Genomic DNA, 18,172 nt, shown 5'->3' with positions numbered 1-18,172 from the left:
TAACATGCCTGCGTTAGACCAGGGGTCTCCATCCTTGGCAACTTTAAGACGTGGACTTCAACTCCCAGAATTCCTCAGCCAGCTTTGGGAGTTGAAGTCCACAAGTTTTAAAGTTGCCAAGGATGGAGACCCCCGCTTCAGACTAGGGTCAGATCACTCTTTTATTCTAAATGAAGCATATTGTAAATTCATTATTATTAGCGCCTGAAGTCTGCTCATGTTTAAGTGAGAAGCCGGTTCTCGTGCCCCCCACCCGGGAATTATGGCTTTAGACCTTCCGCTTCCTCGGCCGAGAATGAGGCCTGCCGGGAGTTGTAGTCCACTCTAGATTCCCGCCTCGGGAGGCGCTTTTTCTTCCGACCTATCCCAGCATGCTCTTCTCGGTCCCTCCCGCTGATTGGCCGCCGACCGTTAGCGGCACAGGCGCAGTGCGAGCCTGGGCTGGAAGCTGCTTCTTCGCAACCCTGCGGACCGTTGAGGAGCCGCTGAGCGGAGGGAGGCTGGAAGGCGAACCCGGCAGCCACGGAGCAGCGGGGAGGGAAAGGAGGCCCAGCAGCCGCGCCGGGACAGCGGAGGGCCGGAGCAGGTGGTCCTCCCTCGTTCGCAGAGTCGCTTCGAACGCGTCATACCTCCCGGGCGTGACGTCACGGCGACCGAGAGTGACGTGATAGTACGGTGGGGAGAAGCCTGGGGAGCTTCCCGCGGGGGAGGGGGGGCAGGAGCGGAGAGGGGAGCGGGAGGAGGGCGGGGCCTGGGCGAGGGCTGCAGCCGGGGGAGGCGAGGAAGCCCCCCTCGCCCCCTCACAAGCTCCCCCCGTCCTGGCCGGGGGGGGGGCTGAGCATCTTTGGGGGGAGAGAAGGTAACGAAAGGGCCATTTCGGGGGGGCGCGGGGCTTTAGGTGCAGGAAATAGTGGGGGGGGGGGCGCCAGGGCCTGAGGAAAAAGAGAATGTCAGAAGAGGTTGGGCTCCCCTTGCAATGGCCGAGAAGGCGGGTCCAGAAAGAAGCCCCCCCCCATTCTCTAAATACTTGCCATACCTTTGCAGACCCTTCCTGGGGCTCCTGCAGAAGTCAGCTCCCTGAATTAATTCATTGATCTATTTATTTAGATAGAGAGATAGACAGAGTTCTATGCCGCCCTTCTCAACCAACTCAAGGCTGCATACAAGATAATAAATACAGTGCAAAGTGTATAAAATCTAATATTAAAATATTTAAAGCTACAAGGTGTTCAGCAAACCTGGAAAACAGGGAAATCAGGGGATTATCAGGAAAATTGGCAGTTTGGGAAATGTCAGGGAATTCATGAAAAATATGGAATAAATCAGGGGAAAAACCCAAACTGTATTAAAATGTTTAAAAGTCGGAAAAGTCATGTTAAAAAAAAAAGGATCACGCTGCCTGGCAGAGTCAAGCAAAAATAAGCATAACTGTGGCAACAACTTGCTTCTGCAGCTACCAATATTTCTCCATGGCTTAACCGTTTGATATGATGGCATCTACGACCGTGCCTTAACTAGAGCGCAGGTCCCAGGGAAATATTAGAGAATTTCAAAATGCTTACTCCCTGGACGCTCTGAAACTAAGAAATTCTAAAATCCCATTCATCCTAACACAATCGTTCACATTCATCCAACTGGATCTAGCCACTTATAACATCTGCTGGAGTTAGCACTCCACACTCACGGCCCCCCATGCCCGCTGGCAAAGAGGAGTCTTCAAGGCTTTGCAAAAGGCCAGGAGGGAAGGGGCCGCCACAATTGGTGAGTCTCCAAAGGGCTGCTGGTGGCAAAGGACTAAGCTCTGATTAAGGCAGGAGTGGTGCAACCTTTGCCCCAGAGACCAGCGCTGTGGTCTTTTTTTTGTGGCCCCTGAAATCCTATTCTTTAAATCCCTGGCAGAGAAGTAGAGCCATGAATTGCAAGAACTTTACCAGCAATGCTAAATGTGATTTTTATAAAGAATCACAGACACATACAAATCAAGGAAAAATGCAGGTATTGTGATACTGTCCAAGTGTGTGTTATGTCCTTACTCCCTTTGTGATATCGGTCTGCCAAAATAAGGGCAGCTTCCACTTACAAGAACTCACCTGATCTGAGGTCATACTACTTCTTAGGCAACCGGTTGATCAGTCACGAAATTCAATCATGAAATATGTTAAAGGGTTAAATAAGGTTCAGGAGGGAAGTTTTTTTAATAGGAAAATGAACCCAAGAACAAGGGGGCACAATCTGAGGTTAGTTGGGGGAAAGATTAGAAGTAATGTGAGGAAATATTATTTCACTGAAAGAGGAGTAGATCCTTGGAACAAACTTCCAGCAGACGTGGTTGGTAAATCCACAGTAACTGAATGTAAACATGCCTGGGATAAACATAGACTCATCCTAAGATAAAATACAGGAAATACTGTAGTATAATGGCAGACTAGATGGACCAGGAGGTCTTTTTCTGCCATCAGTCTTCTATGTTTCTATGTCTCTGCAGTGTGTGACAGCAACACGTACTAACTCACGGAGAGCAAACAATTGTTACAATTGCCAGGTTGGCTATAACATCAGTGTTCGTTTGGCTGTTGTGGTTTTTACTTAGTCTTTATTTGCACGTGTGCTGAACCATCCCGAAATAACGCCCTTTGTTTTTGCTTTGCATAGAAACTGCCAAACGTGGCTTTGACAGACAGGTGCCATGAAGAACCAAGATGGCGAAAGCAAAGCTTCCCTTCTACCCGCCAGCCCTTCCCGAACAAGGGATGCTCTGGGGCCGGAAGACAGTGACTTAGCCGAGGCGCCTGGAGGGATTGCAGGAAGCGGAGATTGCCACCACCAACGTGGCCCCTCCGGCTTGAAACACTTTGCTGAGGACAGGCTTGAAATGCCCGTGAACGAGGAGCAGAGGGAGAAAGAGGGTGTGTGTTTCATTTCTCTTTAAATGTAGAATTTGGGGCGCCACCCTCATTCGAGAGATGATTCTTACTCTGTTGTTAACTAATTTTTTTTTCCTGAATGCCCTCACTCTACTAAACAAATAATTCCCTCAACACTGTCAGACTTTCTACTAAATCTGCACTTCTATTCTACTAGTTTTTCTCATCATTCCTTTCACCCATCTCCTCCCATGTTGACTGTATGACTGTAACTTGTTGCTTATATCCTAAGATTTTTGTTAATATTGCTTCTTCATTGCTTATTTGACCCCTATGACAATCATCAAGTGTCGTACCACATGATTCTTGACAAATGTATATTTTATTTTATGTACGCTGAGAGCATATGCATCAAGACAAATTCCTTGTGTGTCCAATCACACTTGGCCAATAAAATTCTATTCTATTCTATTCTAATTCTCTCAATAGCCGTGTTCTGATGTTAGTTTTACTCTTTGGGCTCCTCCCCTCTTTCTTTCTTTCTTTCTTTCTTTCTTTCTTTCTTTCTTTCTTTCTTTCTTTCTTTCTTTCTTTCTTTCTCTATCTATTTACCTATGTATCTATCTATGTATCTATCTATGTATCTATCTATCTATCTATCTATCTATCTATCTATCTATCTATCTATTTATCTATAGATTTATTTATCTATCTATCTATTTATCTATCTACCTACCTACCTACCTATCTATCATTTATTTATTTATTTGATTGATTGATTGATCGATTGATTGATTTGATTTGTATGCCGCCCCTCTCCGGAGACTCGGGGCGGCTAACAGCGACAATAAAACTGTACAATAGTAATTTGATATTAGAAATGATTAAAAATCCATTTTAACATTAAAAATTAATGTTGAATGGTGCTTTCTGCCGCCTGCAGCCCACCTGCCAGAGGAGGCTCCCCCTTGCCAGCCGGTCCCCGATGTCTCTGAAGAGCTGAGCCGGCAGCTGGAGGATATCCTGAGCACCTATTGCCGGGACTCCAGCCAGGAAGGGCCCGGAGAGGACAACGGCCCCAATGAGTCTGTGGAGCTGGACGAGCCAGAGAAGGGCCGGAGCGAGTCCCCCCGGAACGGGGACCAGGACCAGAGCTGCCCGGAGATCAATGGCGAGAAGGAGGTGCCCAGGGGAATCGGCGACGAGAGCGCAGAGCACGACCACAAACGGGTCCAGGAGAAGAAGAAGCCCAGAGGGCTCGGTAGGAGGAAGCTCTCTGCATTCCCTGGTTCTACCAATGGGGAAGGGATAATAATAATAATAATAATAATAATAATCGGTTTCCGGTCACAATTCAAAGTGTTGGTAATGACCTTTAAAGCCCTACATGGCATTGGGCCAGAATACATCTGGAACCGCCTTCTACCGCACGAATCCCAGCGGCTGATAAGGTCCCACAGAGTGGGCCTTCTCTGGGTCCCGTCGACCAAACAATGTCGTTTGGCGGGCCCCAGGGGAAAAGCCTTCTCTGTGGCGGCCCCGGCCCTCTGGAACCAGCTCCCCCCAGAGATTAGAACGGCCCCCACCCTCCTTGTCTTTCGCAAATTACTCAAGACCCACCTTTGTCGCCAGGCATGGGGGAGTTAGGATATTCCTTCCCCTAGGCCATTACAAGTTATGCATGGTATGTTTGTGTGTATGTTTGGTTTTTTATAAGAAGGGTTTTTTAGTTGTTTTTATTAATTGGATTGTTCATGTTGTTTTACCACTGTTGTTAGCTGCCCCGAGTCTGCGGAGAGGGGTGGCATACAAATCCAATTAATAATAATAAATATAATAATAATAATTTATTACATTTGTATGCCGCCCCTCTCCGAAGACTTGCACAGAGAGGCTCCCCTTTCACACACACCCAGCCCCAGTTGCTAAATCACCCCAGCTCTCCCTGGGCTTAAGGAAGCTTGCAGGGGCAGAGCCTTAGCAGTTTAAATATTAATTTTGGATGGGGCAGCCCATGCTAGATCATTTGGGGTGATTTTTGGCATTTCACGTGTAACAAATACAGGGAGGCTTTTGGCTACCTTAGTTTGAGCAGTTAATGCCTAGCTTTATTTCCCACACTCTAGAACAGGGATAGGCAAAGTTGGTCTCTTCTATGACTTGGGACTTCAACTCCCAGAATTCCTGAGCTGATCATGCGAGCTCGGGAATTCTGGGATTTGAAGTCCACATGTCGTAGAACGGCCAACTTTGCCTACCTCTGCTCTACAGGCTTTTTTGCTTGTTTGTTTTGCTTATTTGGTTTTCAAATTAGGTGTTAGGTGGACTCGGGGCAGCTTATAACAATAAAGTGATTACAAAATTAAGATATCCCAATACATAGAATAAAAACAAGTAGAAAAGCCCAGTATAAACGGCATAAAATCATCACTCGTTCATACTACTGGCTAGAGTGGAAAACTATTTATTTTTATTTATTTATTTCTTTAATTGGATTTGTATGCTACCCCTCTCCGAGGACTCGGGGCGGCTCACAGCATATATAAAAAAGAACAGTAATATAATCCAATTAGTACTATCGCTCAACGGCCCCAGGCCTGCCGGCAGAAGTGTGTTTTCAAAGCCTTTCTGAAGCCCAGGAGGGGGGCAGTACAATCTCTGGGGAGAGTTGGTTCCAGAGGACTGGGGCCACAACAGAGAAGGCTCTTCCCTGCAATCCCGCCAGCCGGTATTGCTTGGTCGACGCGACTTGGAGAAGGCTGCGCAATCTAATCGGTCGCTGGGCTATGTGAGGCAGAAGACTGTCCCATAAATGGTCCCCTAAATAGTTCTTACGACGGTCCTGTTTCCAGCTCTGCCCCCGTATCTTTGTGCCAGCTCCGAATGAGACCCTGCTTTGTCTTTTGCTTCCAGGCAAGGAGATCACCCTTCTGATGCAGACCCTCAACACCCTCAGCACCTCGGAGGAGAAGCTGGCAGCCCTCTGCAAGAAATACGCGGAACTGGTCAGTGCCTGGCGAGGCTGGGGAATTCCCTCCGCTGTCACCTACGTAGAGAAATGGGCTGCCCCCAGGGGGAACAGCCTCTGCCCTCAGGCCACCTTCCCTTGGGCAGCTGCAAGGGAGAAAAGAATCGAGAACATAGACCCTTACTTTGTGTTGGCATCCTTGATCAGAAGACCTAGCAATGAGTCATGACTTAAAAAGGCTGGTTAATTGAACATAACATGTCTGCATTTAGGCACATTCAAGGGCAATGTCGTTTGGCGGGGCCAGGGGAAAAGCCTTCTCTGTGGCGGCCCCGGCCCTCTGGAACCAACTTCCCCCGGAGATTAGAATTGCTACGTGACCTGCTCTTCCCTTATTTTCCCTCCTCCTCCTCCCCTTCTGTCCCCTCAGCTGGAGGAGCACCGGAACTCTCAGAAGCAGATGAAAATCTTGCAGAAGAAGCAGACTCAGCTGGTGCAAGAGAAGGACCATCTCCGGAGTGAGCACAACAAGGCCGTTTTGGCTCGCACCAAACTGGAGAGCCTGTGCCGGGAGCTACAAAGACACAACCGCACCCTCAAGGTACCGACACACGGCTGCCGGATGTCAGCTGGGAAAACTGTCACAGCCTTCCTTGACTTCTCTCCACCCCCTCCAGCCAATGTCCCTCCTCTCAGCTCGTGCCAGGAATTTCCCAGGCATCCTCTGGCTCTTTGGGGGTGAAGGAAGGATGGGGCACCCCTTCCTCTTCTCGGCACTCTGCCCAGGGAGGAGGAGGGTTAAGCCAGAGGAAAAGGGTTATTAGGCTTGGGAGCCAGAGAGGCTGATGGCAGGTAGTCCTTAGTTTATGACCAGTCTTTACCAGCCATTCAAAGTTACGATGGGTCCGTAAAAAGAGACGTGCGACTCAAAATTCTGTCCCGTCCCCCCAGGTCACATGGCTGAGTTTTGGCCGTTTGGCAAGAGCTGCGGTTATAGCCATTTGTGGCATCCTGCGGTCACCTGCCTGCAGGCCTTGACTTGCAGCTGGTGGCAAAATCTCACCTGTTTTCATAACAGCCGCTGCAGTGAAGGTCGTAATATTGGGTGTGGTCACATGAGGACCCACTTTACAACCATCCTGACTTATGACTGGAATTGCAGCCTCAGGTCTGTTTGTAAGTCGAGGATTATCTGTATATCTTTGTCCTTCACCTCAATTACCACCAGAGAGGATTCTTATTGTTTTGTATTTTAAAAAAAATATGCACTTGTATTGTTCAAAGTAGAAAATAATAAAAATACTCTGTCCTTATAATGGAAACAATAGCCAGCGTCTTGCCCACAATCACAAGAGATGAAGATCCAGAACCAAAGGGCCTCCCAGACCGCTGGTGTCCAGCCCATGGGGTGGGGGGGGAGGGCATAGCCGCTGCCCCATCCTGACACTAACAGGCCACACCACGAAGGAGAAAAAGGACAAGAGTCTGACTTGGATTAGGGGGGGGATGGGGGGGTTGTTGAATGAATGTCGAGTTTTTTAAAATAATTTTTATGTTTTCTCCACCATAAAAACATGCATACATAACACATATGCCTTCAATGAATAACAATACAGTCTCTTATATAAGAAATAATAAAAAAATCTTAAATCTCATTTCCAATCCCAAATTTTCAACCCGTTTGTAAAATTCCCCCAAACTTTTATATAACTCCGAGTCGTCTTTGTCTTTAACTTTTATTGTAAACCTGTTCATTCCTGCCCAGTCCATGATCTTCCTTAGTGCTTGTCTTTCTCTTGCTATTCTATTCAGCGTCCAATCTTGTGCATACACAATCCTTGTGGCCATCACTGTGTGCACAATACTTGTTCTGGCAGTGAGAATGTTTCAGGGCTTCAGCCAGTGCCACCTTCTCCCCCGGGGTTTGTGAGCCGGGCTTCTTTGCCTGGTCGGGGCCGTCGTCCTGCCCTCTGAGGCTCTTCGGTTTTCCCTCCCCAGGAGGAGGGTGTCCAGCGAGCCCGCGAGGAGGAGGAGAAGAGGAAGGAGGTGACCTCCCACTTCCAGGTGATGCTCAATGACATCCAGCTGCAGATGGAACAGCACAACGAGCGCAACTCCAAACTGCGCCAGGAGAACATGGAGCTGGCCGAACGGCTGAAGAAGCTGATAGAGCAATACGAACTGCGGGAGGAGGTGAGGAAGGGCAGCAGAGAGGGAGGAGCTGAGGGGGGGGGCACCCCCCAGCCCCTCCGAGAGGCCCCTTCCCCCCGAGAAGCCTTCTCCTGCAAGGTTTGGTTGGCTTCCTGGTCATTGGAGAGCTCTTCCGGGCTCTAGAAATGAGAGCGCAGGTTCTGCCCATCACAGTCTCAAGTGGTGGTGGCTGTTAAGTGAGATCACAGGGTGTCCAGCAAACCTGGAAAACGGGGAAATCAGGGAATTATCAGGGAAATCAGCACTCGGGGAATTGTCAGGAAATTTGTGAAAAAAAATGGAATAAATCAGGGAGAAAAAAACCCAAACTCTGTTTAAAAGTCAGGGGGAAATCATGTTAAAAAAACCCCCCCAAAAGGGATCGCGCTGCCTGGCAGAGTCAAGCAAAAATGAGCCTAACTGTGGCAATAACTCCTCATTTCTCCAAGGCTCAGCCGTTTGGTGTGACGTCATCTATGACTGTGCCTTCACTAGATCGCAAGTTACAGGGAAATATCAGGGAATTTCAAAGGGCTTCCTCCCTGGACACATCCTGGACCATCTCACTTAACAGCTCCCCCACCCCTGCTCTCTCTGATACAGTCATCAAGGGCAGCATGGGGTGCCTGTCGTGGGGGAGGCCCTCCCGCACCCCCTGAGACACCGGTTGCTCCACTACCCATCCCTTCAGGTCCCTCCACTTCTTGGGCCTGCTTCCCACCCCACTAGCCCTCTGCCCCCCTCCCACCACTTGCACTCTGAAGATCTCAGGAGGTCTGGGGGAGGGGAAGTCACACCTCTCTGTTGCTGGGCTACATGGCCCGATTCTGGAAGCGGTTGCCACTTTCCAAGGGGCTGCATTGAATTGTGCTGAAAAAACGTCGGCTGCTTCAGAGATTATGCTGTGGAGCCCAGCAATGAAGCCGCTGGTCTTCTTCTGCAGCAGAGCTGGGGCTGTGGGTTCCGTTAGGGCAGCGTTTCCCAACCTTGGCCGCTTGAAGATATCTGGACTTCAACTCCCAGAATTCCCCAGCCAGCGAATGCTGCGTTAGGGAGCTACCCAAGCCATGCTGGAGGAAGGCAGAATCTGGCCTCCCCCACTGGCCAGGAACCGAGCTTAGCCTGGAAGAAGCTTCCCCCTTCCTTGGTTGGTTGCCCCCACCTGGGAAAGCTTCCTGTATCCATGGGGTCATGATGGTGCCGTTCTCAGCGTGCGTCCAAATGCCCCATTTCATGCCCAGAGTTTATCAGCCTTTTTTCTTGCAGGGCCGAATCAGTGAGGCTTCCCTCGGGGAAGGGTCTTTCCCTTAGGGTCAGGGGGGGGGGTTGTGGCTGCCCTGACTGACGTCTGTCGTGTTTCTCTTGGCAGCACATCGACAAGGTCTTCAAACACAAGGACTTGCAGCAGCAGCTGGTGGATGCCAAACTCCAGCAGGCCCAGGAGATGTTGAAGGAAGCGGAGGAGAGGCACCAGCGGGAAAAGGACTTTGTGAGGCTTTGCGTGGTTGTGTCTTTGTTTAGCTAAGGGAAAAGCTTGGGGGGGGGCACGTGGCCCTCCTCAGGCAGGTCCTGGAGAGGATGAGGAGGGAGCAGGTTCTGGGTCAGTTTAAGAAAAGGAGGAAGGATCTGGAGCAAGAAGCCAGGGATGAAAATCCCAGCAGACTGAGGGGGAGTTGTCAGGAGTTATGGGTGGTCCTTGACTTACAACTGCTTGTTTAGTGACTGTTCATAGCTACAATAGCACTGAAAATCCTGACTTGTGACCTGTTCTCTTAATAACAACTGCTGCAGTATCGCCGTGGTCATGTCATCAGAATTTGTTTGTTTGTTTGGATGTATGTATATGCTGCCCCACTCCTGAAGGACTCTGGGCGGCTTGCAACCAAATACAACAATATAAAATACCCCGTAAATATAAAATATAAACCCCCCTAGAAACAGTACTATAAAAACCCGCTAAAAGACAGCACAAAACAATTTAAAACCCACAATTACCAAGCAAAAGAGCTAAACCACGCATGAGTTTCCTAGTCGGATCCCGATGGCATGCCCTCTGATCAATGACCCCTGGCCTGCCGGAAAATTCAGGTCTTTAGCCAGGCCAGTAAGGTGGGGGTAGTCCAGATCTTGGGAGGTAGCTAGTTCCAAAGAGACGGAGCAGCCACAGAGAAGGCCCTTCCCTGTGGCCTTGTCAGCCGGCACTGTTTAGCTGATGGGACCCAGAGAAGACCAACCCTGTGGCCCTAATCGGCCGCTGGGAGCTGTGCAGTAGGAGGCGGTCTCGAAGATAGTCTGGTCCTGAGCCGTGTAGGGATTTAAAGGTCATGACCAGTACCTTGAATTGTGCCTGGAGACCAATCGGGAGCCAGCGCAGTCTGCGGAGAATTGGTGTGGTGTGGGTGTGGTGCGCCCACAACAGCTCATGCGGCTGCATTCTGGATCAGCCGCTGTCTCTGACCGCTCTTCACAGGTAGCCTCATGTAGAGCGCATTGCAATCATTGGAGCCGGGGTGGCGCAGCAGGTAGAGTGCTGTGCTGCAGGCCACTGAAGCTGACTTTAGATCTGTAAGTCAGCGGTTCAAATCTCATCACTGGCTCAAGGTTGACTCAGCCTTCCATCCTTCCGAGGGGGGTCAAAGGAGGACCCGGATTGTGGGGGCCATAGGCTGGCTCTGTTTTAAAAAGTGCTATTGCTAACATGTTGTAAGCCGCCCTGAGTCCAAAGAGAAGGGTGGCATAAAAATCGAATAAATAAAATAAATAAATAAATAAAATAAATCCAAGCGTAAGATGACAAGGGCACGAGGGACCGTGAGAATTCAGGTGCTTGGCAACTGGCATCCATTGAGGAGGGTCAGCGATGGCCACTTGCAACCTTCCCAACTGGCTTCCAACAAGAAAAGTCAGTGGCCAAAGTCCAGGTTTTTCAACAACCACATGGTTCCCTTTCAGAACCGCAATGTTTTGCTTAACTACTGTGGCAAAAAAAAAAGTCATAAAATTGGGTAAAACTCGTTTAACCCTTAACTGCCTTGTTTAGTAACGGACATTCTGATCCCAGTTGGGGCCCTAACCTGAGGACCTGCCTGCATGCAGCCACAGGGTTCAGAAATATCTTAGAATAGAATAGAATTCTTCTATTGGCCAAGTGTGACTGGACACACAAGGAATTTGTCTTGGTGCAGATGCTCTCAGCGTCCATAAAAGAAAAAGAGACATTTGTCCAGAATCATGAGGTCCAACACTTAATGGTTGTCATAGGGGTCAAATAAGCAATCAGGAAACAATCAATATTAATAAAACCCATGATACAAGCAACAGGTTTACAGTCATACAGTCATAAGAGGGAAGAAATGGGTGATACGAATGAAAAGGAAAAACTAGTCATAGTAGTGCAGACTTAGTAAATAGTTTTTATTGGCACGGAGATCCAGATTTGGAGAGAACTTTCTAGAGGGAGCCGTCGCCCGGTCTTTCCCTTCGTGCTTGGACCCCACCATTTGGGAGCAGAGGGGGAATAGTCGCTCTGGGGAGCAGAAGGAAACCGCCTGCCAGTCCGAGAGACACTAACTCCCCCTCTTGTCCTCCTCTTCCTTCTCTCCTGCAGCTGCTGAAAGAGGCCGTAGAATCCCAGAGAATGTGCGAGTTGATGAAGCAACAGGAGGCGCATCTTAAGCAGCAGGTAGGGGGGGGGCACGGGGGGGCGTCTGTGCTCTGGTTTACTTGGTTTAGTCCAGCGGTCTCCAATCTTGGCCACTTTTAAGACCTCCGGACACAGCTGCCTGGGGAATTCTGGGAGCTGAAGCTCACTGGTCTCAAAGGTGCCAATCCCTGTTTTAACCTAAGGGGTGTTGGTCACTTCCCAGAAAAGTGGGGTTGGGACTCGCTTTGGGGTCGCAAGGCTCTGAGGAAGGAGACACCGTCTTGCCCAAACCCAATTTGGGGCGGATCTGGGCCACCTGTGATAAGTCCAAATGGTGACTTTCAGGTAGTGGTGTGGGATCGAAACAGGAGCAGGGACTTACTTGGTTGCTTGCGACTGCTGTCTTCACTTTTCGGACACTGCCTGCAGCCATAGACCCTCCCACCCCCCCACCCCACCCCCGGGTTCCAGCTATTGTCCTTGGGGCTGGAGAAGAGGAATTTGGCCTCCTGTCTTTCTCTCACCTGACCCTAAATAACAGCTAAAAACCAATAAATGGATATAAATAAATTGTCTTTTAAATGGATCTAATTTTTTATTGTTAGATTTGTAATGTATTGTATTACTGCTATGCTGTGAGCCGCCCCGAGTCTTCGGAGAGGGGCGGCATTCAAATCTAATAAAGTATAAACTATAACTATAAAGGCAAAAGATTGGGATAAAATGTGAAAGGACGTACAAAAAAATGAGAAACACATAAAAATGCAATGTAATATATGTTCTTATAAAGAGGTGATTATAAGAAATGTAACAAACTGGGGGGAAAAACAGGCACAGATCTGTATCAAACTATAGAAATGCTGTTTTTAAAACTTAAAAACTAATAAATAAAAGTTTTTTAAAAAAAGAACAGCCGCAAACACGAACGTTCCACGCAATCTTTCCTCTCTGCTTTCTCCGACCCAGCTGGCTCTTTACACAGAGAAGTTTGAAGAGTTTCAAAACACCCTTTCCAAAAGCAGCGAAGTCTTCACCACGTTCAAGCAAGAAATGGAGAAGGTACACAGTGGGTCAAGGCTATTGGGGGCAGGAGCGGGGTGGGATGGGGGCAGTCTCTGACTGACCGGTGCCAGGACTTCAAGGGAAGAGCTTGAGCCCGGGCTGATTTTTTTTCCACCGTGTCTTCTGAAACTGGCAGTAGAGTTAAAGGGTGGGACACATTGGAGAGAGAGGAAGAGAGAGAGTGTGTATGTGTGTGTGAGAGAAAGATATATATTTTATTTTATTTCATTTTATTTATTGGATTTGTATGCCGCCCCTCTCCGTAGACTCGGGGCGGCTAACAACAGTAATAAAAACAGCATATAACAATCCAATATTAAAACAGTTAAAAACCCTTATTATAAAACCAAACATACATACAGACATACCATGTATAAAATTCCCTTATATCCACCCATTTATTCATTTACTTGTCTAGTCATATCCTACCTTTATTATTTTTACAAACAAGACAGCAAACATATCCAACAGACACCCCCTCTCATTTTCCCACCACCCCAACCCTGTAAGGTGGGCTGGGCTAAGAGAGACCGGCTCAAACCCACCCAGCTGGCTTTCAGGGCTACACTGGGCATTAGCACTCGCCATCTACTACTTTCAAGCCACTATCGTACATGGCTTTTCTGTAAACACCTCCTCACCTTGAATAGATTTGCAGCTTCATCAATGTCGGAAAAATTTAAATCCTCTTGATAATTTGTTACCGTGCTTGGAGCTGCTTTTGATAAACGTTTGGGAGTGTTCACTTCCTCGTTCAGGTTCTTTCTAAAAAGTGGTTTTTTTCCATAGCACAAGTTTGTAACACTGCCACTGAATCCCAGCGACTGGTTAGGTCCCACAGAGTGGGCCTTCTCCAGGTCCCGTCGACTAAACAATGTCGGTTGGCGGGGCCCAGGGGAAGAGCCTTCTCTGTGGTGGCTCCGACCCTCTGGAACCAGCTCCCCCCTGAGATTAGGATTGCCCCCACCCTCCTTGCCTTTCGTAAACTCCTTAAAGCCCACCTCTGCCATCAGGCATGGGGGAATTGAAATATCTTGCCCATGTTGTTTTGGTGTATGATTGATTGTGTGCTTGTTTTTTATATATATTGGGGTGGCTTTTATGGACTTTTTAATCTAAAACTGTAATTAGATTGGTAAATGTTAGATTTGTCACTATGTACTGTTTTTGCCATTGTTGTGAGCCGCCCCGAGTCTGCGGAGAGGGGCGGCATATAAATCCAATAAATCTAATCTAATCTTTTGTGCCTATCAGGACACAGTGAAATATTCCTATTTCTTGTTTGTTTCCATGCTTCCATACAAGGCTTTCTTTCTTTCTTGTAAAGAAATCACTGATTTTATCCATACTCCACTGCCTTTGGTTGCAACAGCAAGGACCACATCGCTCCATCTGGCCTTGAATGTTCCATAATCCCAGTTTTTGGCTTTCTGAAGATGGACAGGACAGGCTCAGCTCCCAGAGTCTTGGAGAAGCAGGAGGCGCTTTGTAACGGCTCTTTCCTTGTTTGTCTTGCCACGGCACAGATGACCAAGAAGATCAAGAAGCTGGAGAAGGAAACGACGATGTACAGATCCCGGTGGGAAAGCAGCAACAAAGCCCTCCTGGAAATGGCGGAAGAGGTAATGTGGCCCTCCTCTGGGGAGACCGAGGCTTTTGCGAGGGGGTGGGGGGATGGAACGGAGGGCAGCCTTCTTCCTAAAGAGAGATTTAGACCACCTATTTCTCACAAATGGCTTTCAAACAATAAAGATAAATCTAGAAACAATTTAAAAGTTTTCCAAGCTGCCTAAGATCTGAGACCAAGGAGATGGTTGGTGACTTCTCCTGCTGACCATCTGTAGCAAGGAGTGCCCCCACCAGTGCTCCAAGCCAACCAGCAAAGCCAGGTTTTAAGCCCCCACCCATCCCTGGAAAGCTGGTCGGGGGAGCAGATCTCACCTGTGAGGGCAGGATGTTGTTCAGGGCGGCAGGGGCCACAGTACACAAAGGGTTTTTCTGGACACCTCCAACCCAAATTCCCTGACCGACAGGTCTGCTTGAAGTGGGCTAATCCCAGTGGGGTGAGACAATCCACTGGCTTGTCTCCTGAGCTTCCTTCCAGTGACTGTCTTCAGATGTTTCTTTCCCAAAACTGACTCTGACATTGGTGCTGCTCTTCCCCTGCAGAAAACCCTCCGTGACAAAGAGCTGGAAGGGCTCCAGGTGAAGATCCAGCGCCTGGAGAAGCTGTGCCGGGCCCTGCAGACCGAACGCAACGACCTGAACAAAAAGGTCCAGGATCTGTGTGCCTTTGCGTCTCTGGCCACGGGGGCGGAGGGCGAGGACCAGCCCCACGGCATCCCGGAGGAGCTGGCCCTGCAGGGCCCCCAGGCAGGAGAAGCCTTTGCCCTGGCCCAGGCAATGGGCCAGCCAGGGCCCCCTGAGCAGCCTGGGGCATTGAGCGCAGGCCCGGCACTGAAGCAGCCGGCAGAGGAAGCGGCCGACCCGGCTCCGTAAAGGGGAAGGGGATGCGGGAAGGTCTTAGCTTCCTCCAGGCGGATCCGTTCCCCTTTCGAAGCCCTGTGCTCGGATGAAAACTGTCCCGGGCCTTCAGGTTAAAGCTTTTGACAATACCGAATGCTATTTCTGGCTTTTAAAATAACCTCTCTGTATTATCCAACACACGATGTACAGCAGCAGCAACACCCACCTTTTATATATAGATCTATAAATGAGATTGACTCTCTTCTCTGCGTGGTGCTGTGTGAACATCTCGGTGTGTGGCAAATCCCGCCAGGATCCTTTTCAAAGGCGGAAGCAAAGCAAAGGAAGCGTCCACTAACGTTGACCTCTTCCCACTGCAACCTGTGGCTGTTGTAGCTCTCAGCGAGTGCCATTCTAAGTGCAGACGCAAAGCCAAAATCCCGGTGGGACTTTGAGGGTTGATTGTTTCCCCCCCCGTCCCCTGAAATTTTCTTTCTTTTTTAAAAATCACCAAATCTGCCCTTTAAAGCCAGTGCTGGAGACTCAGGAGTTTGATAATGTGCTAGGTTATTCTTTTTAGTCTGTAGTTTGCTGGGTGGGGGGGGGGGAAGGAGGGGATTAGAGCTGATTTATTACTGTGACGTGGGGGGAGAGAGACCCAGGGGCCCCCTTCATGGGTGGGGGTGAGGGAGGCATCATCTCCAGGACTTTGCTACTTCCAGAATTGATGTCTCAATAGCCTTATGACTTCACAGTTGCCTCGATGATTATATGTGTGCATGCAGATGACCACACAGACACAAGCAAGCGTATGTATGTACTAAAGATTTAATCCAAAGGTTTTGCTTCCTTAACTGTTTTGCACATGCTAAGCATTCCTGCCTGTGTTTTGTGCCTGGTGAATTTTGGGTGGCAAAGTAAATTCTCCTGTGTGTAACTTTTTCAAGGAGACGACAAAACTTAACCTCCCAGTCCAGACCACATAGGCGATGGGCCCAGGAGCTAGAACCCCTTGGGTCCAACTCTCTGGCTCCTAACAGCACTTTTGATGGATCGTTTGTCTACAGAATCATGGGGTGAGGAGCTTTGTCCTCGGAGGTTTCTTGGTAATTTTATTCATTTGGGCCTTTCTTTGCATGAGCCAATTGGTTGTTTTAATTTGTGCCATTATAAACTTAAATCTTTTAGATAGATGCTAAATCAGGACCACCTAAAGTATTAATATAAAATTCTTCTGTTGCTAGTAGCTTCCTTTCCGCTTCAGGAGAGAGATTTGAGAGAGATGCTCAACTGTTGAGCGCATGGCCCATCTGCCCACGGCGTCCCGTTCCTCTCCCACTCTCCCTGCCCGGTAGCAGTTCCTCTGGAAAAATAGACCAGAGTTTTAGGAAATGAGAATTACAACGACCGTTTATACAACGTAGGCCCTGCCCCAAGTGGGAGATTGGGGGCCCTGTTTTCCGTGGGGTTCAGGTGCGGCTGAAATTTTCCTCCACTCGGTCAGCCGGCAAAGGAGAGGATGAACTGTTGTTAAATGGGCCCCACAGATGGTCAGCTGGGGAGATCATCTTTGTCCATATTTTTCTCGTCTTCTGCAAAAATCTTCCAATTTTTCACGCTGTTGTACAATAGACTTTCTGTTGTATGTATCTTTGTACCCAATAGAAATGCAACATGTACCTGTTGTTTGTCTTCCTTTTTTTGATCTTGTGAGAATTTGATACACAGTCGATGTTTCCATCTCCTTTCAAGACATGTTTTGGGTATGTTGCTCCTGCTATGACCAGAATCACAAGCCTCCCCTTAACACTTTAAACCCCTAAAGTGCAATTTCCCATTCCCTTAGCAACCATTTAGATCATTACTCAACCATGCTTATTTATTAAAGTTTATTTTAAAAAATTGATTAAAGTCGGATGAAAGTTTGGCGATGACATATGACGTCGTTGGGCGGGAAAAACCAGGGTATAGGGAAAAAACCCGCAAAGTATTTTTTTAATTAATATATTTGAAAAACCGTGGTATAGACTTTTCGCGAAGTTTGAACCCGTGAAAATCGAGGGAACACTGTAGTGGGGTACCGCCAGGTTCAGTCTTAGGCCCAGGACTCTTCAATATCTTCATAAATGACTTAGATGAGAGAATAGAAGGGGAATTCGTCAAATCTGCAGATGACACTAAGCTGGCAGGAATAAGCCAATACAGTGGTACCTCGAGATACGAGTTTAATTCGTTCCGGACCTGGGCTCTTAAGTCGAGCAGCTCTTATCTCGAACGACTTTTCCCCATAGGAATTAATGTAAATAATTTTAATTGGTTCCAGCCCTCAAAAAACTCACAAAGTTAGTCTAAATTATGCAGAAAGACATGTTTTTAATGAAGAAATGTACATGTACATATAAATGAATAATGAAGTTTCTTTCACTTAACTTGTAAACTTTCTTAAACTTTTAAATTTACATATGTTCAACTTCTCTGCCACCCAATCCTGTAGGACAGAGGTCCCCAACCCTTTTTGCACCAGGGACCGGCTTTAAGCGATCAAGAGAGGAATGGGTGAATGAATGGACGGAGGGTGGGAAGGAAGGAAGGAAAGAGGGAAGGGACAGGAACAGAGGAAGGAAGCAAGGAAACTTATGAAAGGGGAGAGTAAGAGAGGAATGAGTGAAGGGAGGGAGGGAGGGAGGGAAGAAGGTGGGAAGGAGAAAGAAAAGAAGAAATAGAGGAAGGGAAGGTAAAAGAGAGAAAGAAAAAGAGCAAGAAAGAAAGCTGCAAGCACCCCCCCGAGCCCCCCAGGTTGGCTGCAACCTTTTAAAACACGCGCGCCGCTTCGCAGCTGTCTCCTGAAGCCGAACGCGGAAGTTAGTGTTTGGCTTCAGGAGACAGCTCCTTGGCGCTTGTATCTCGAATTTGGGCTTGTAAGTAGAACAAAAATATCTCTCCCCTCCCAGCTCTTATCTCGAGTTGCTCTTAAGTAGA

At 48.3% G+C, this 18,172-nt stretch overlaps 1 protein-coding gene across 3 annotated transcripts; it reads left to right on the top strand.

Moving 5' to 3' along the window:
• The first annotated feature begins 392 nt into the window (after positions 1-392).
• Positions 393-16,872, top strand: TXLNA (taxilin alpha). 3 transcript variants are annotated; one of them, XM_070764495.1, is made up of 11 exons: positions 393-675; positions 2,653-2,906; positions 3,808-4,125; positions 5,778-5,869; positions 6,263-6,433; positions 7,831-8,025; positions 9,392-9,511; positions 11,630-11,704; positions 12,632-12,724; positions 14,254-14,349; positions 14,897-16,872. In XM_070764495.1, the coding sequence occupies exons 2-11, from the start codon at positions 2,687-2,689 to the stop codon at positions 15,224-15,226; spliced, it is 1,710 nt and encodes a 569-aa protein (XP_070620596.1). In that variant the 5' UTR covers positions 393-675; positions 2,653-2,686; the 3' UTR covers positions 15,227-16,872. The 3 variants fall into 3 exon arrangements, with proteins under 3 accessions (XP_070620596.1, XP_070620597.1, XP_070620598.1); XM_070764496.1 differs by having other exon boundaries at positions 396-670; XM_070764497.1 differs by having other exon boundaries at positions 400-586.
• The last annotated feature ends 1,300 nt before the right edge of the window (positions 16,873-18,172 follow it).

This window comes from Erythrolamprus reginae, chromosome 11 (genome assembly GCF_031021105.1).
Source record: "Erythrolamprus reginae isolate rEryReg1 chromosome 11, rEryReg1.hap1, whole genome shotgun sequence".
NCBI lineage: Eukaryota > Metazoa > Chordata > Lepidosauria > Squamata > Dipsadidae > Erythrolamprus > Erythrolamprus reginae.
This window is presented reverse-complemented; position numbering and strand designations above follow the sequence as displayed.

Coding starts and splice junctions, on each gene's coding strand:
- TXLNA (XM_070764495.1), top strand. CDS start 2,687: ATGAAGAACCAAGATGGCGAAAGCAAAGCTTCCCTTCTACCCGCCAGC. Junction 2,907..3,807: donor GGAGCAGAGGGAGAAAGAGG/GTGTGTGTTTCA, acceptor TGCCGCCTGCAG/CCCACCTGCCAGAGGAGGCT. Junction 11,705..12,631: donor AGGCGCATCTTAAGCAGCAG/GTAGGGGGGGGG, acceptor TCTCCGACCCAG/CTGGCTCTTTACACAGAGAA.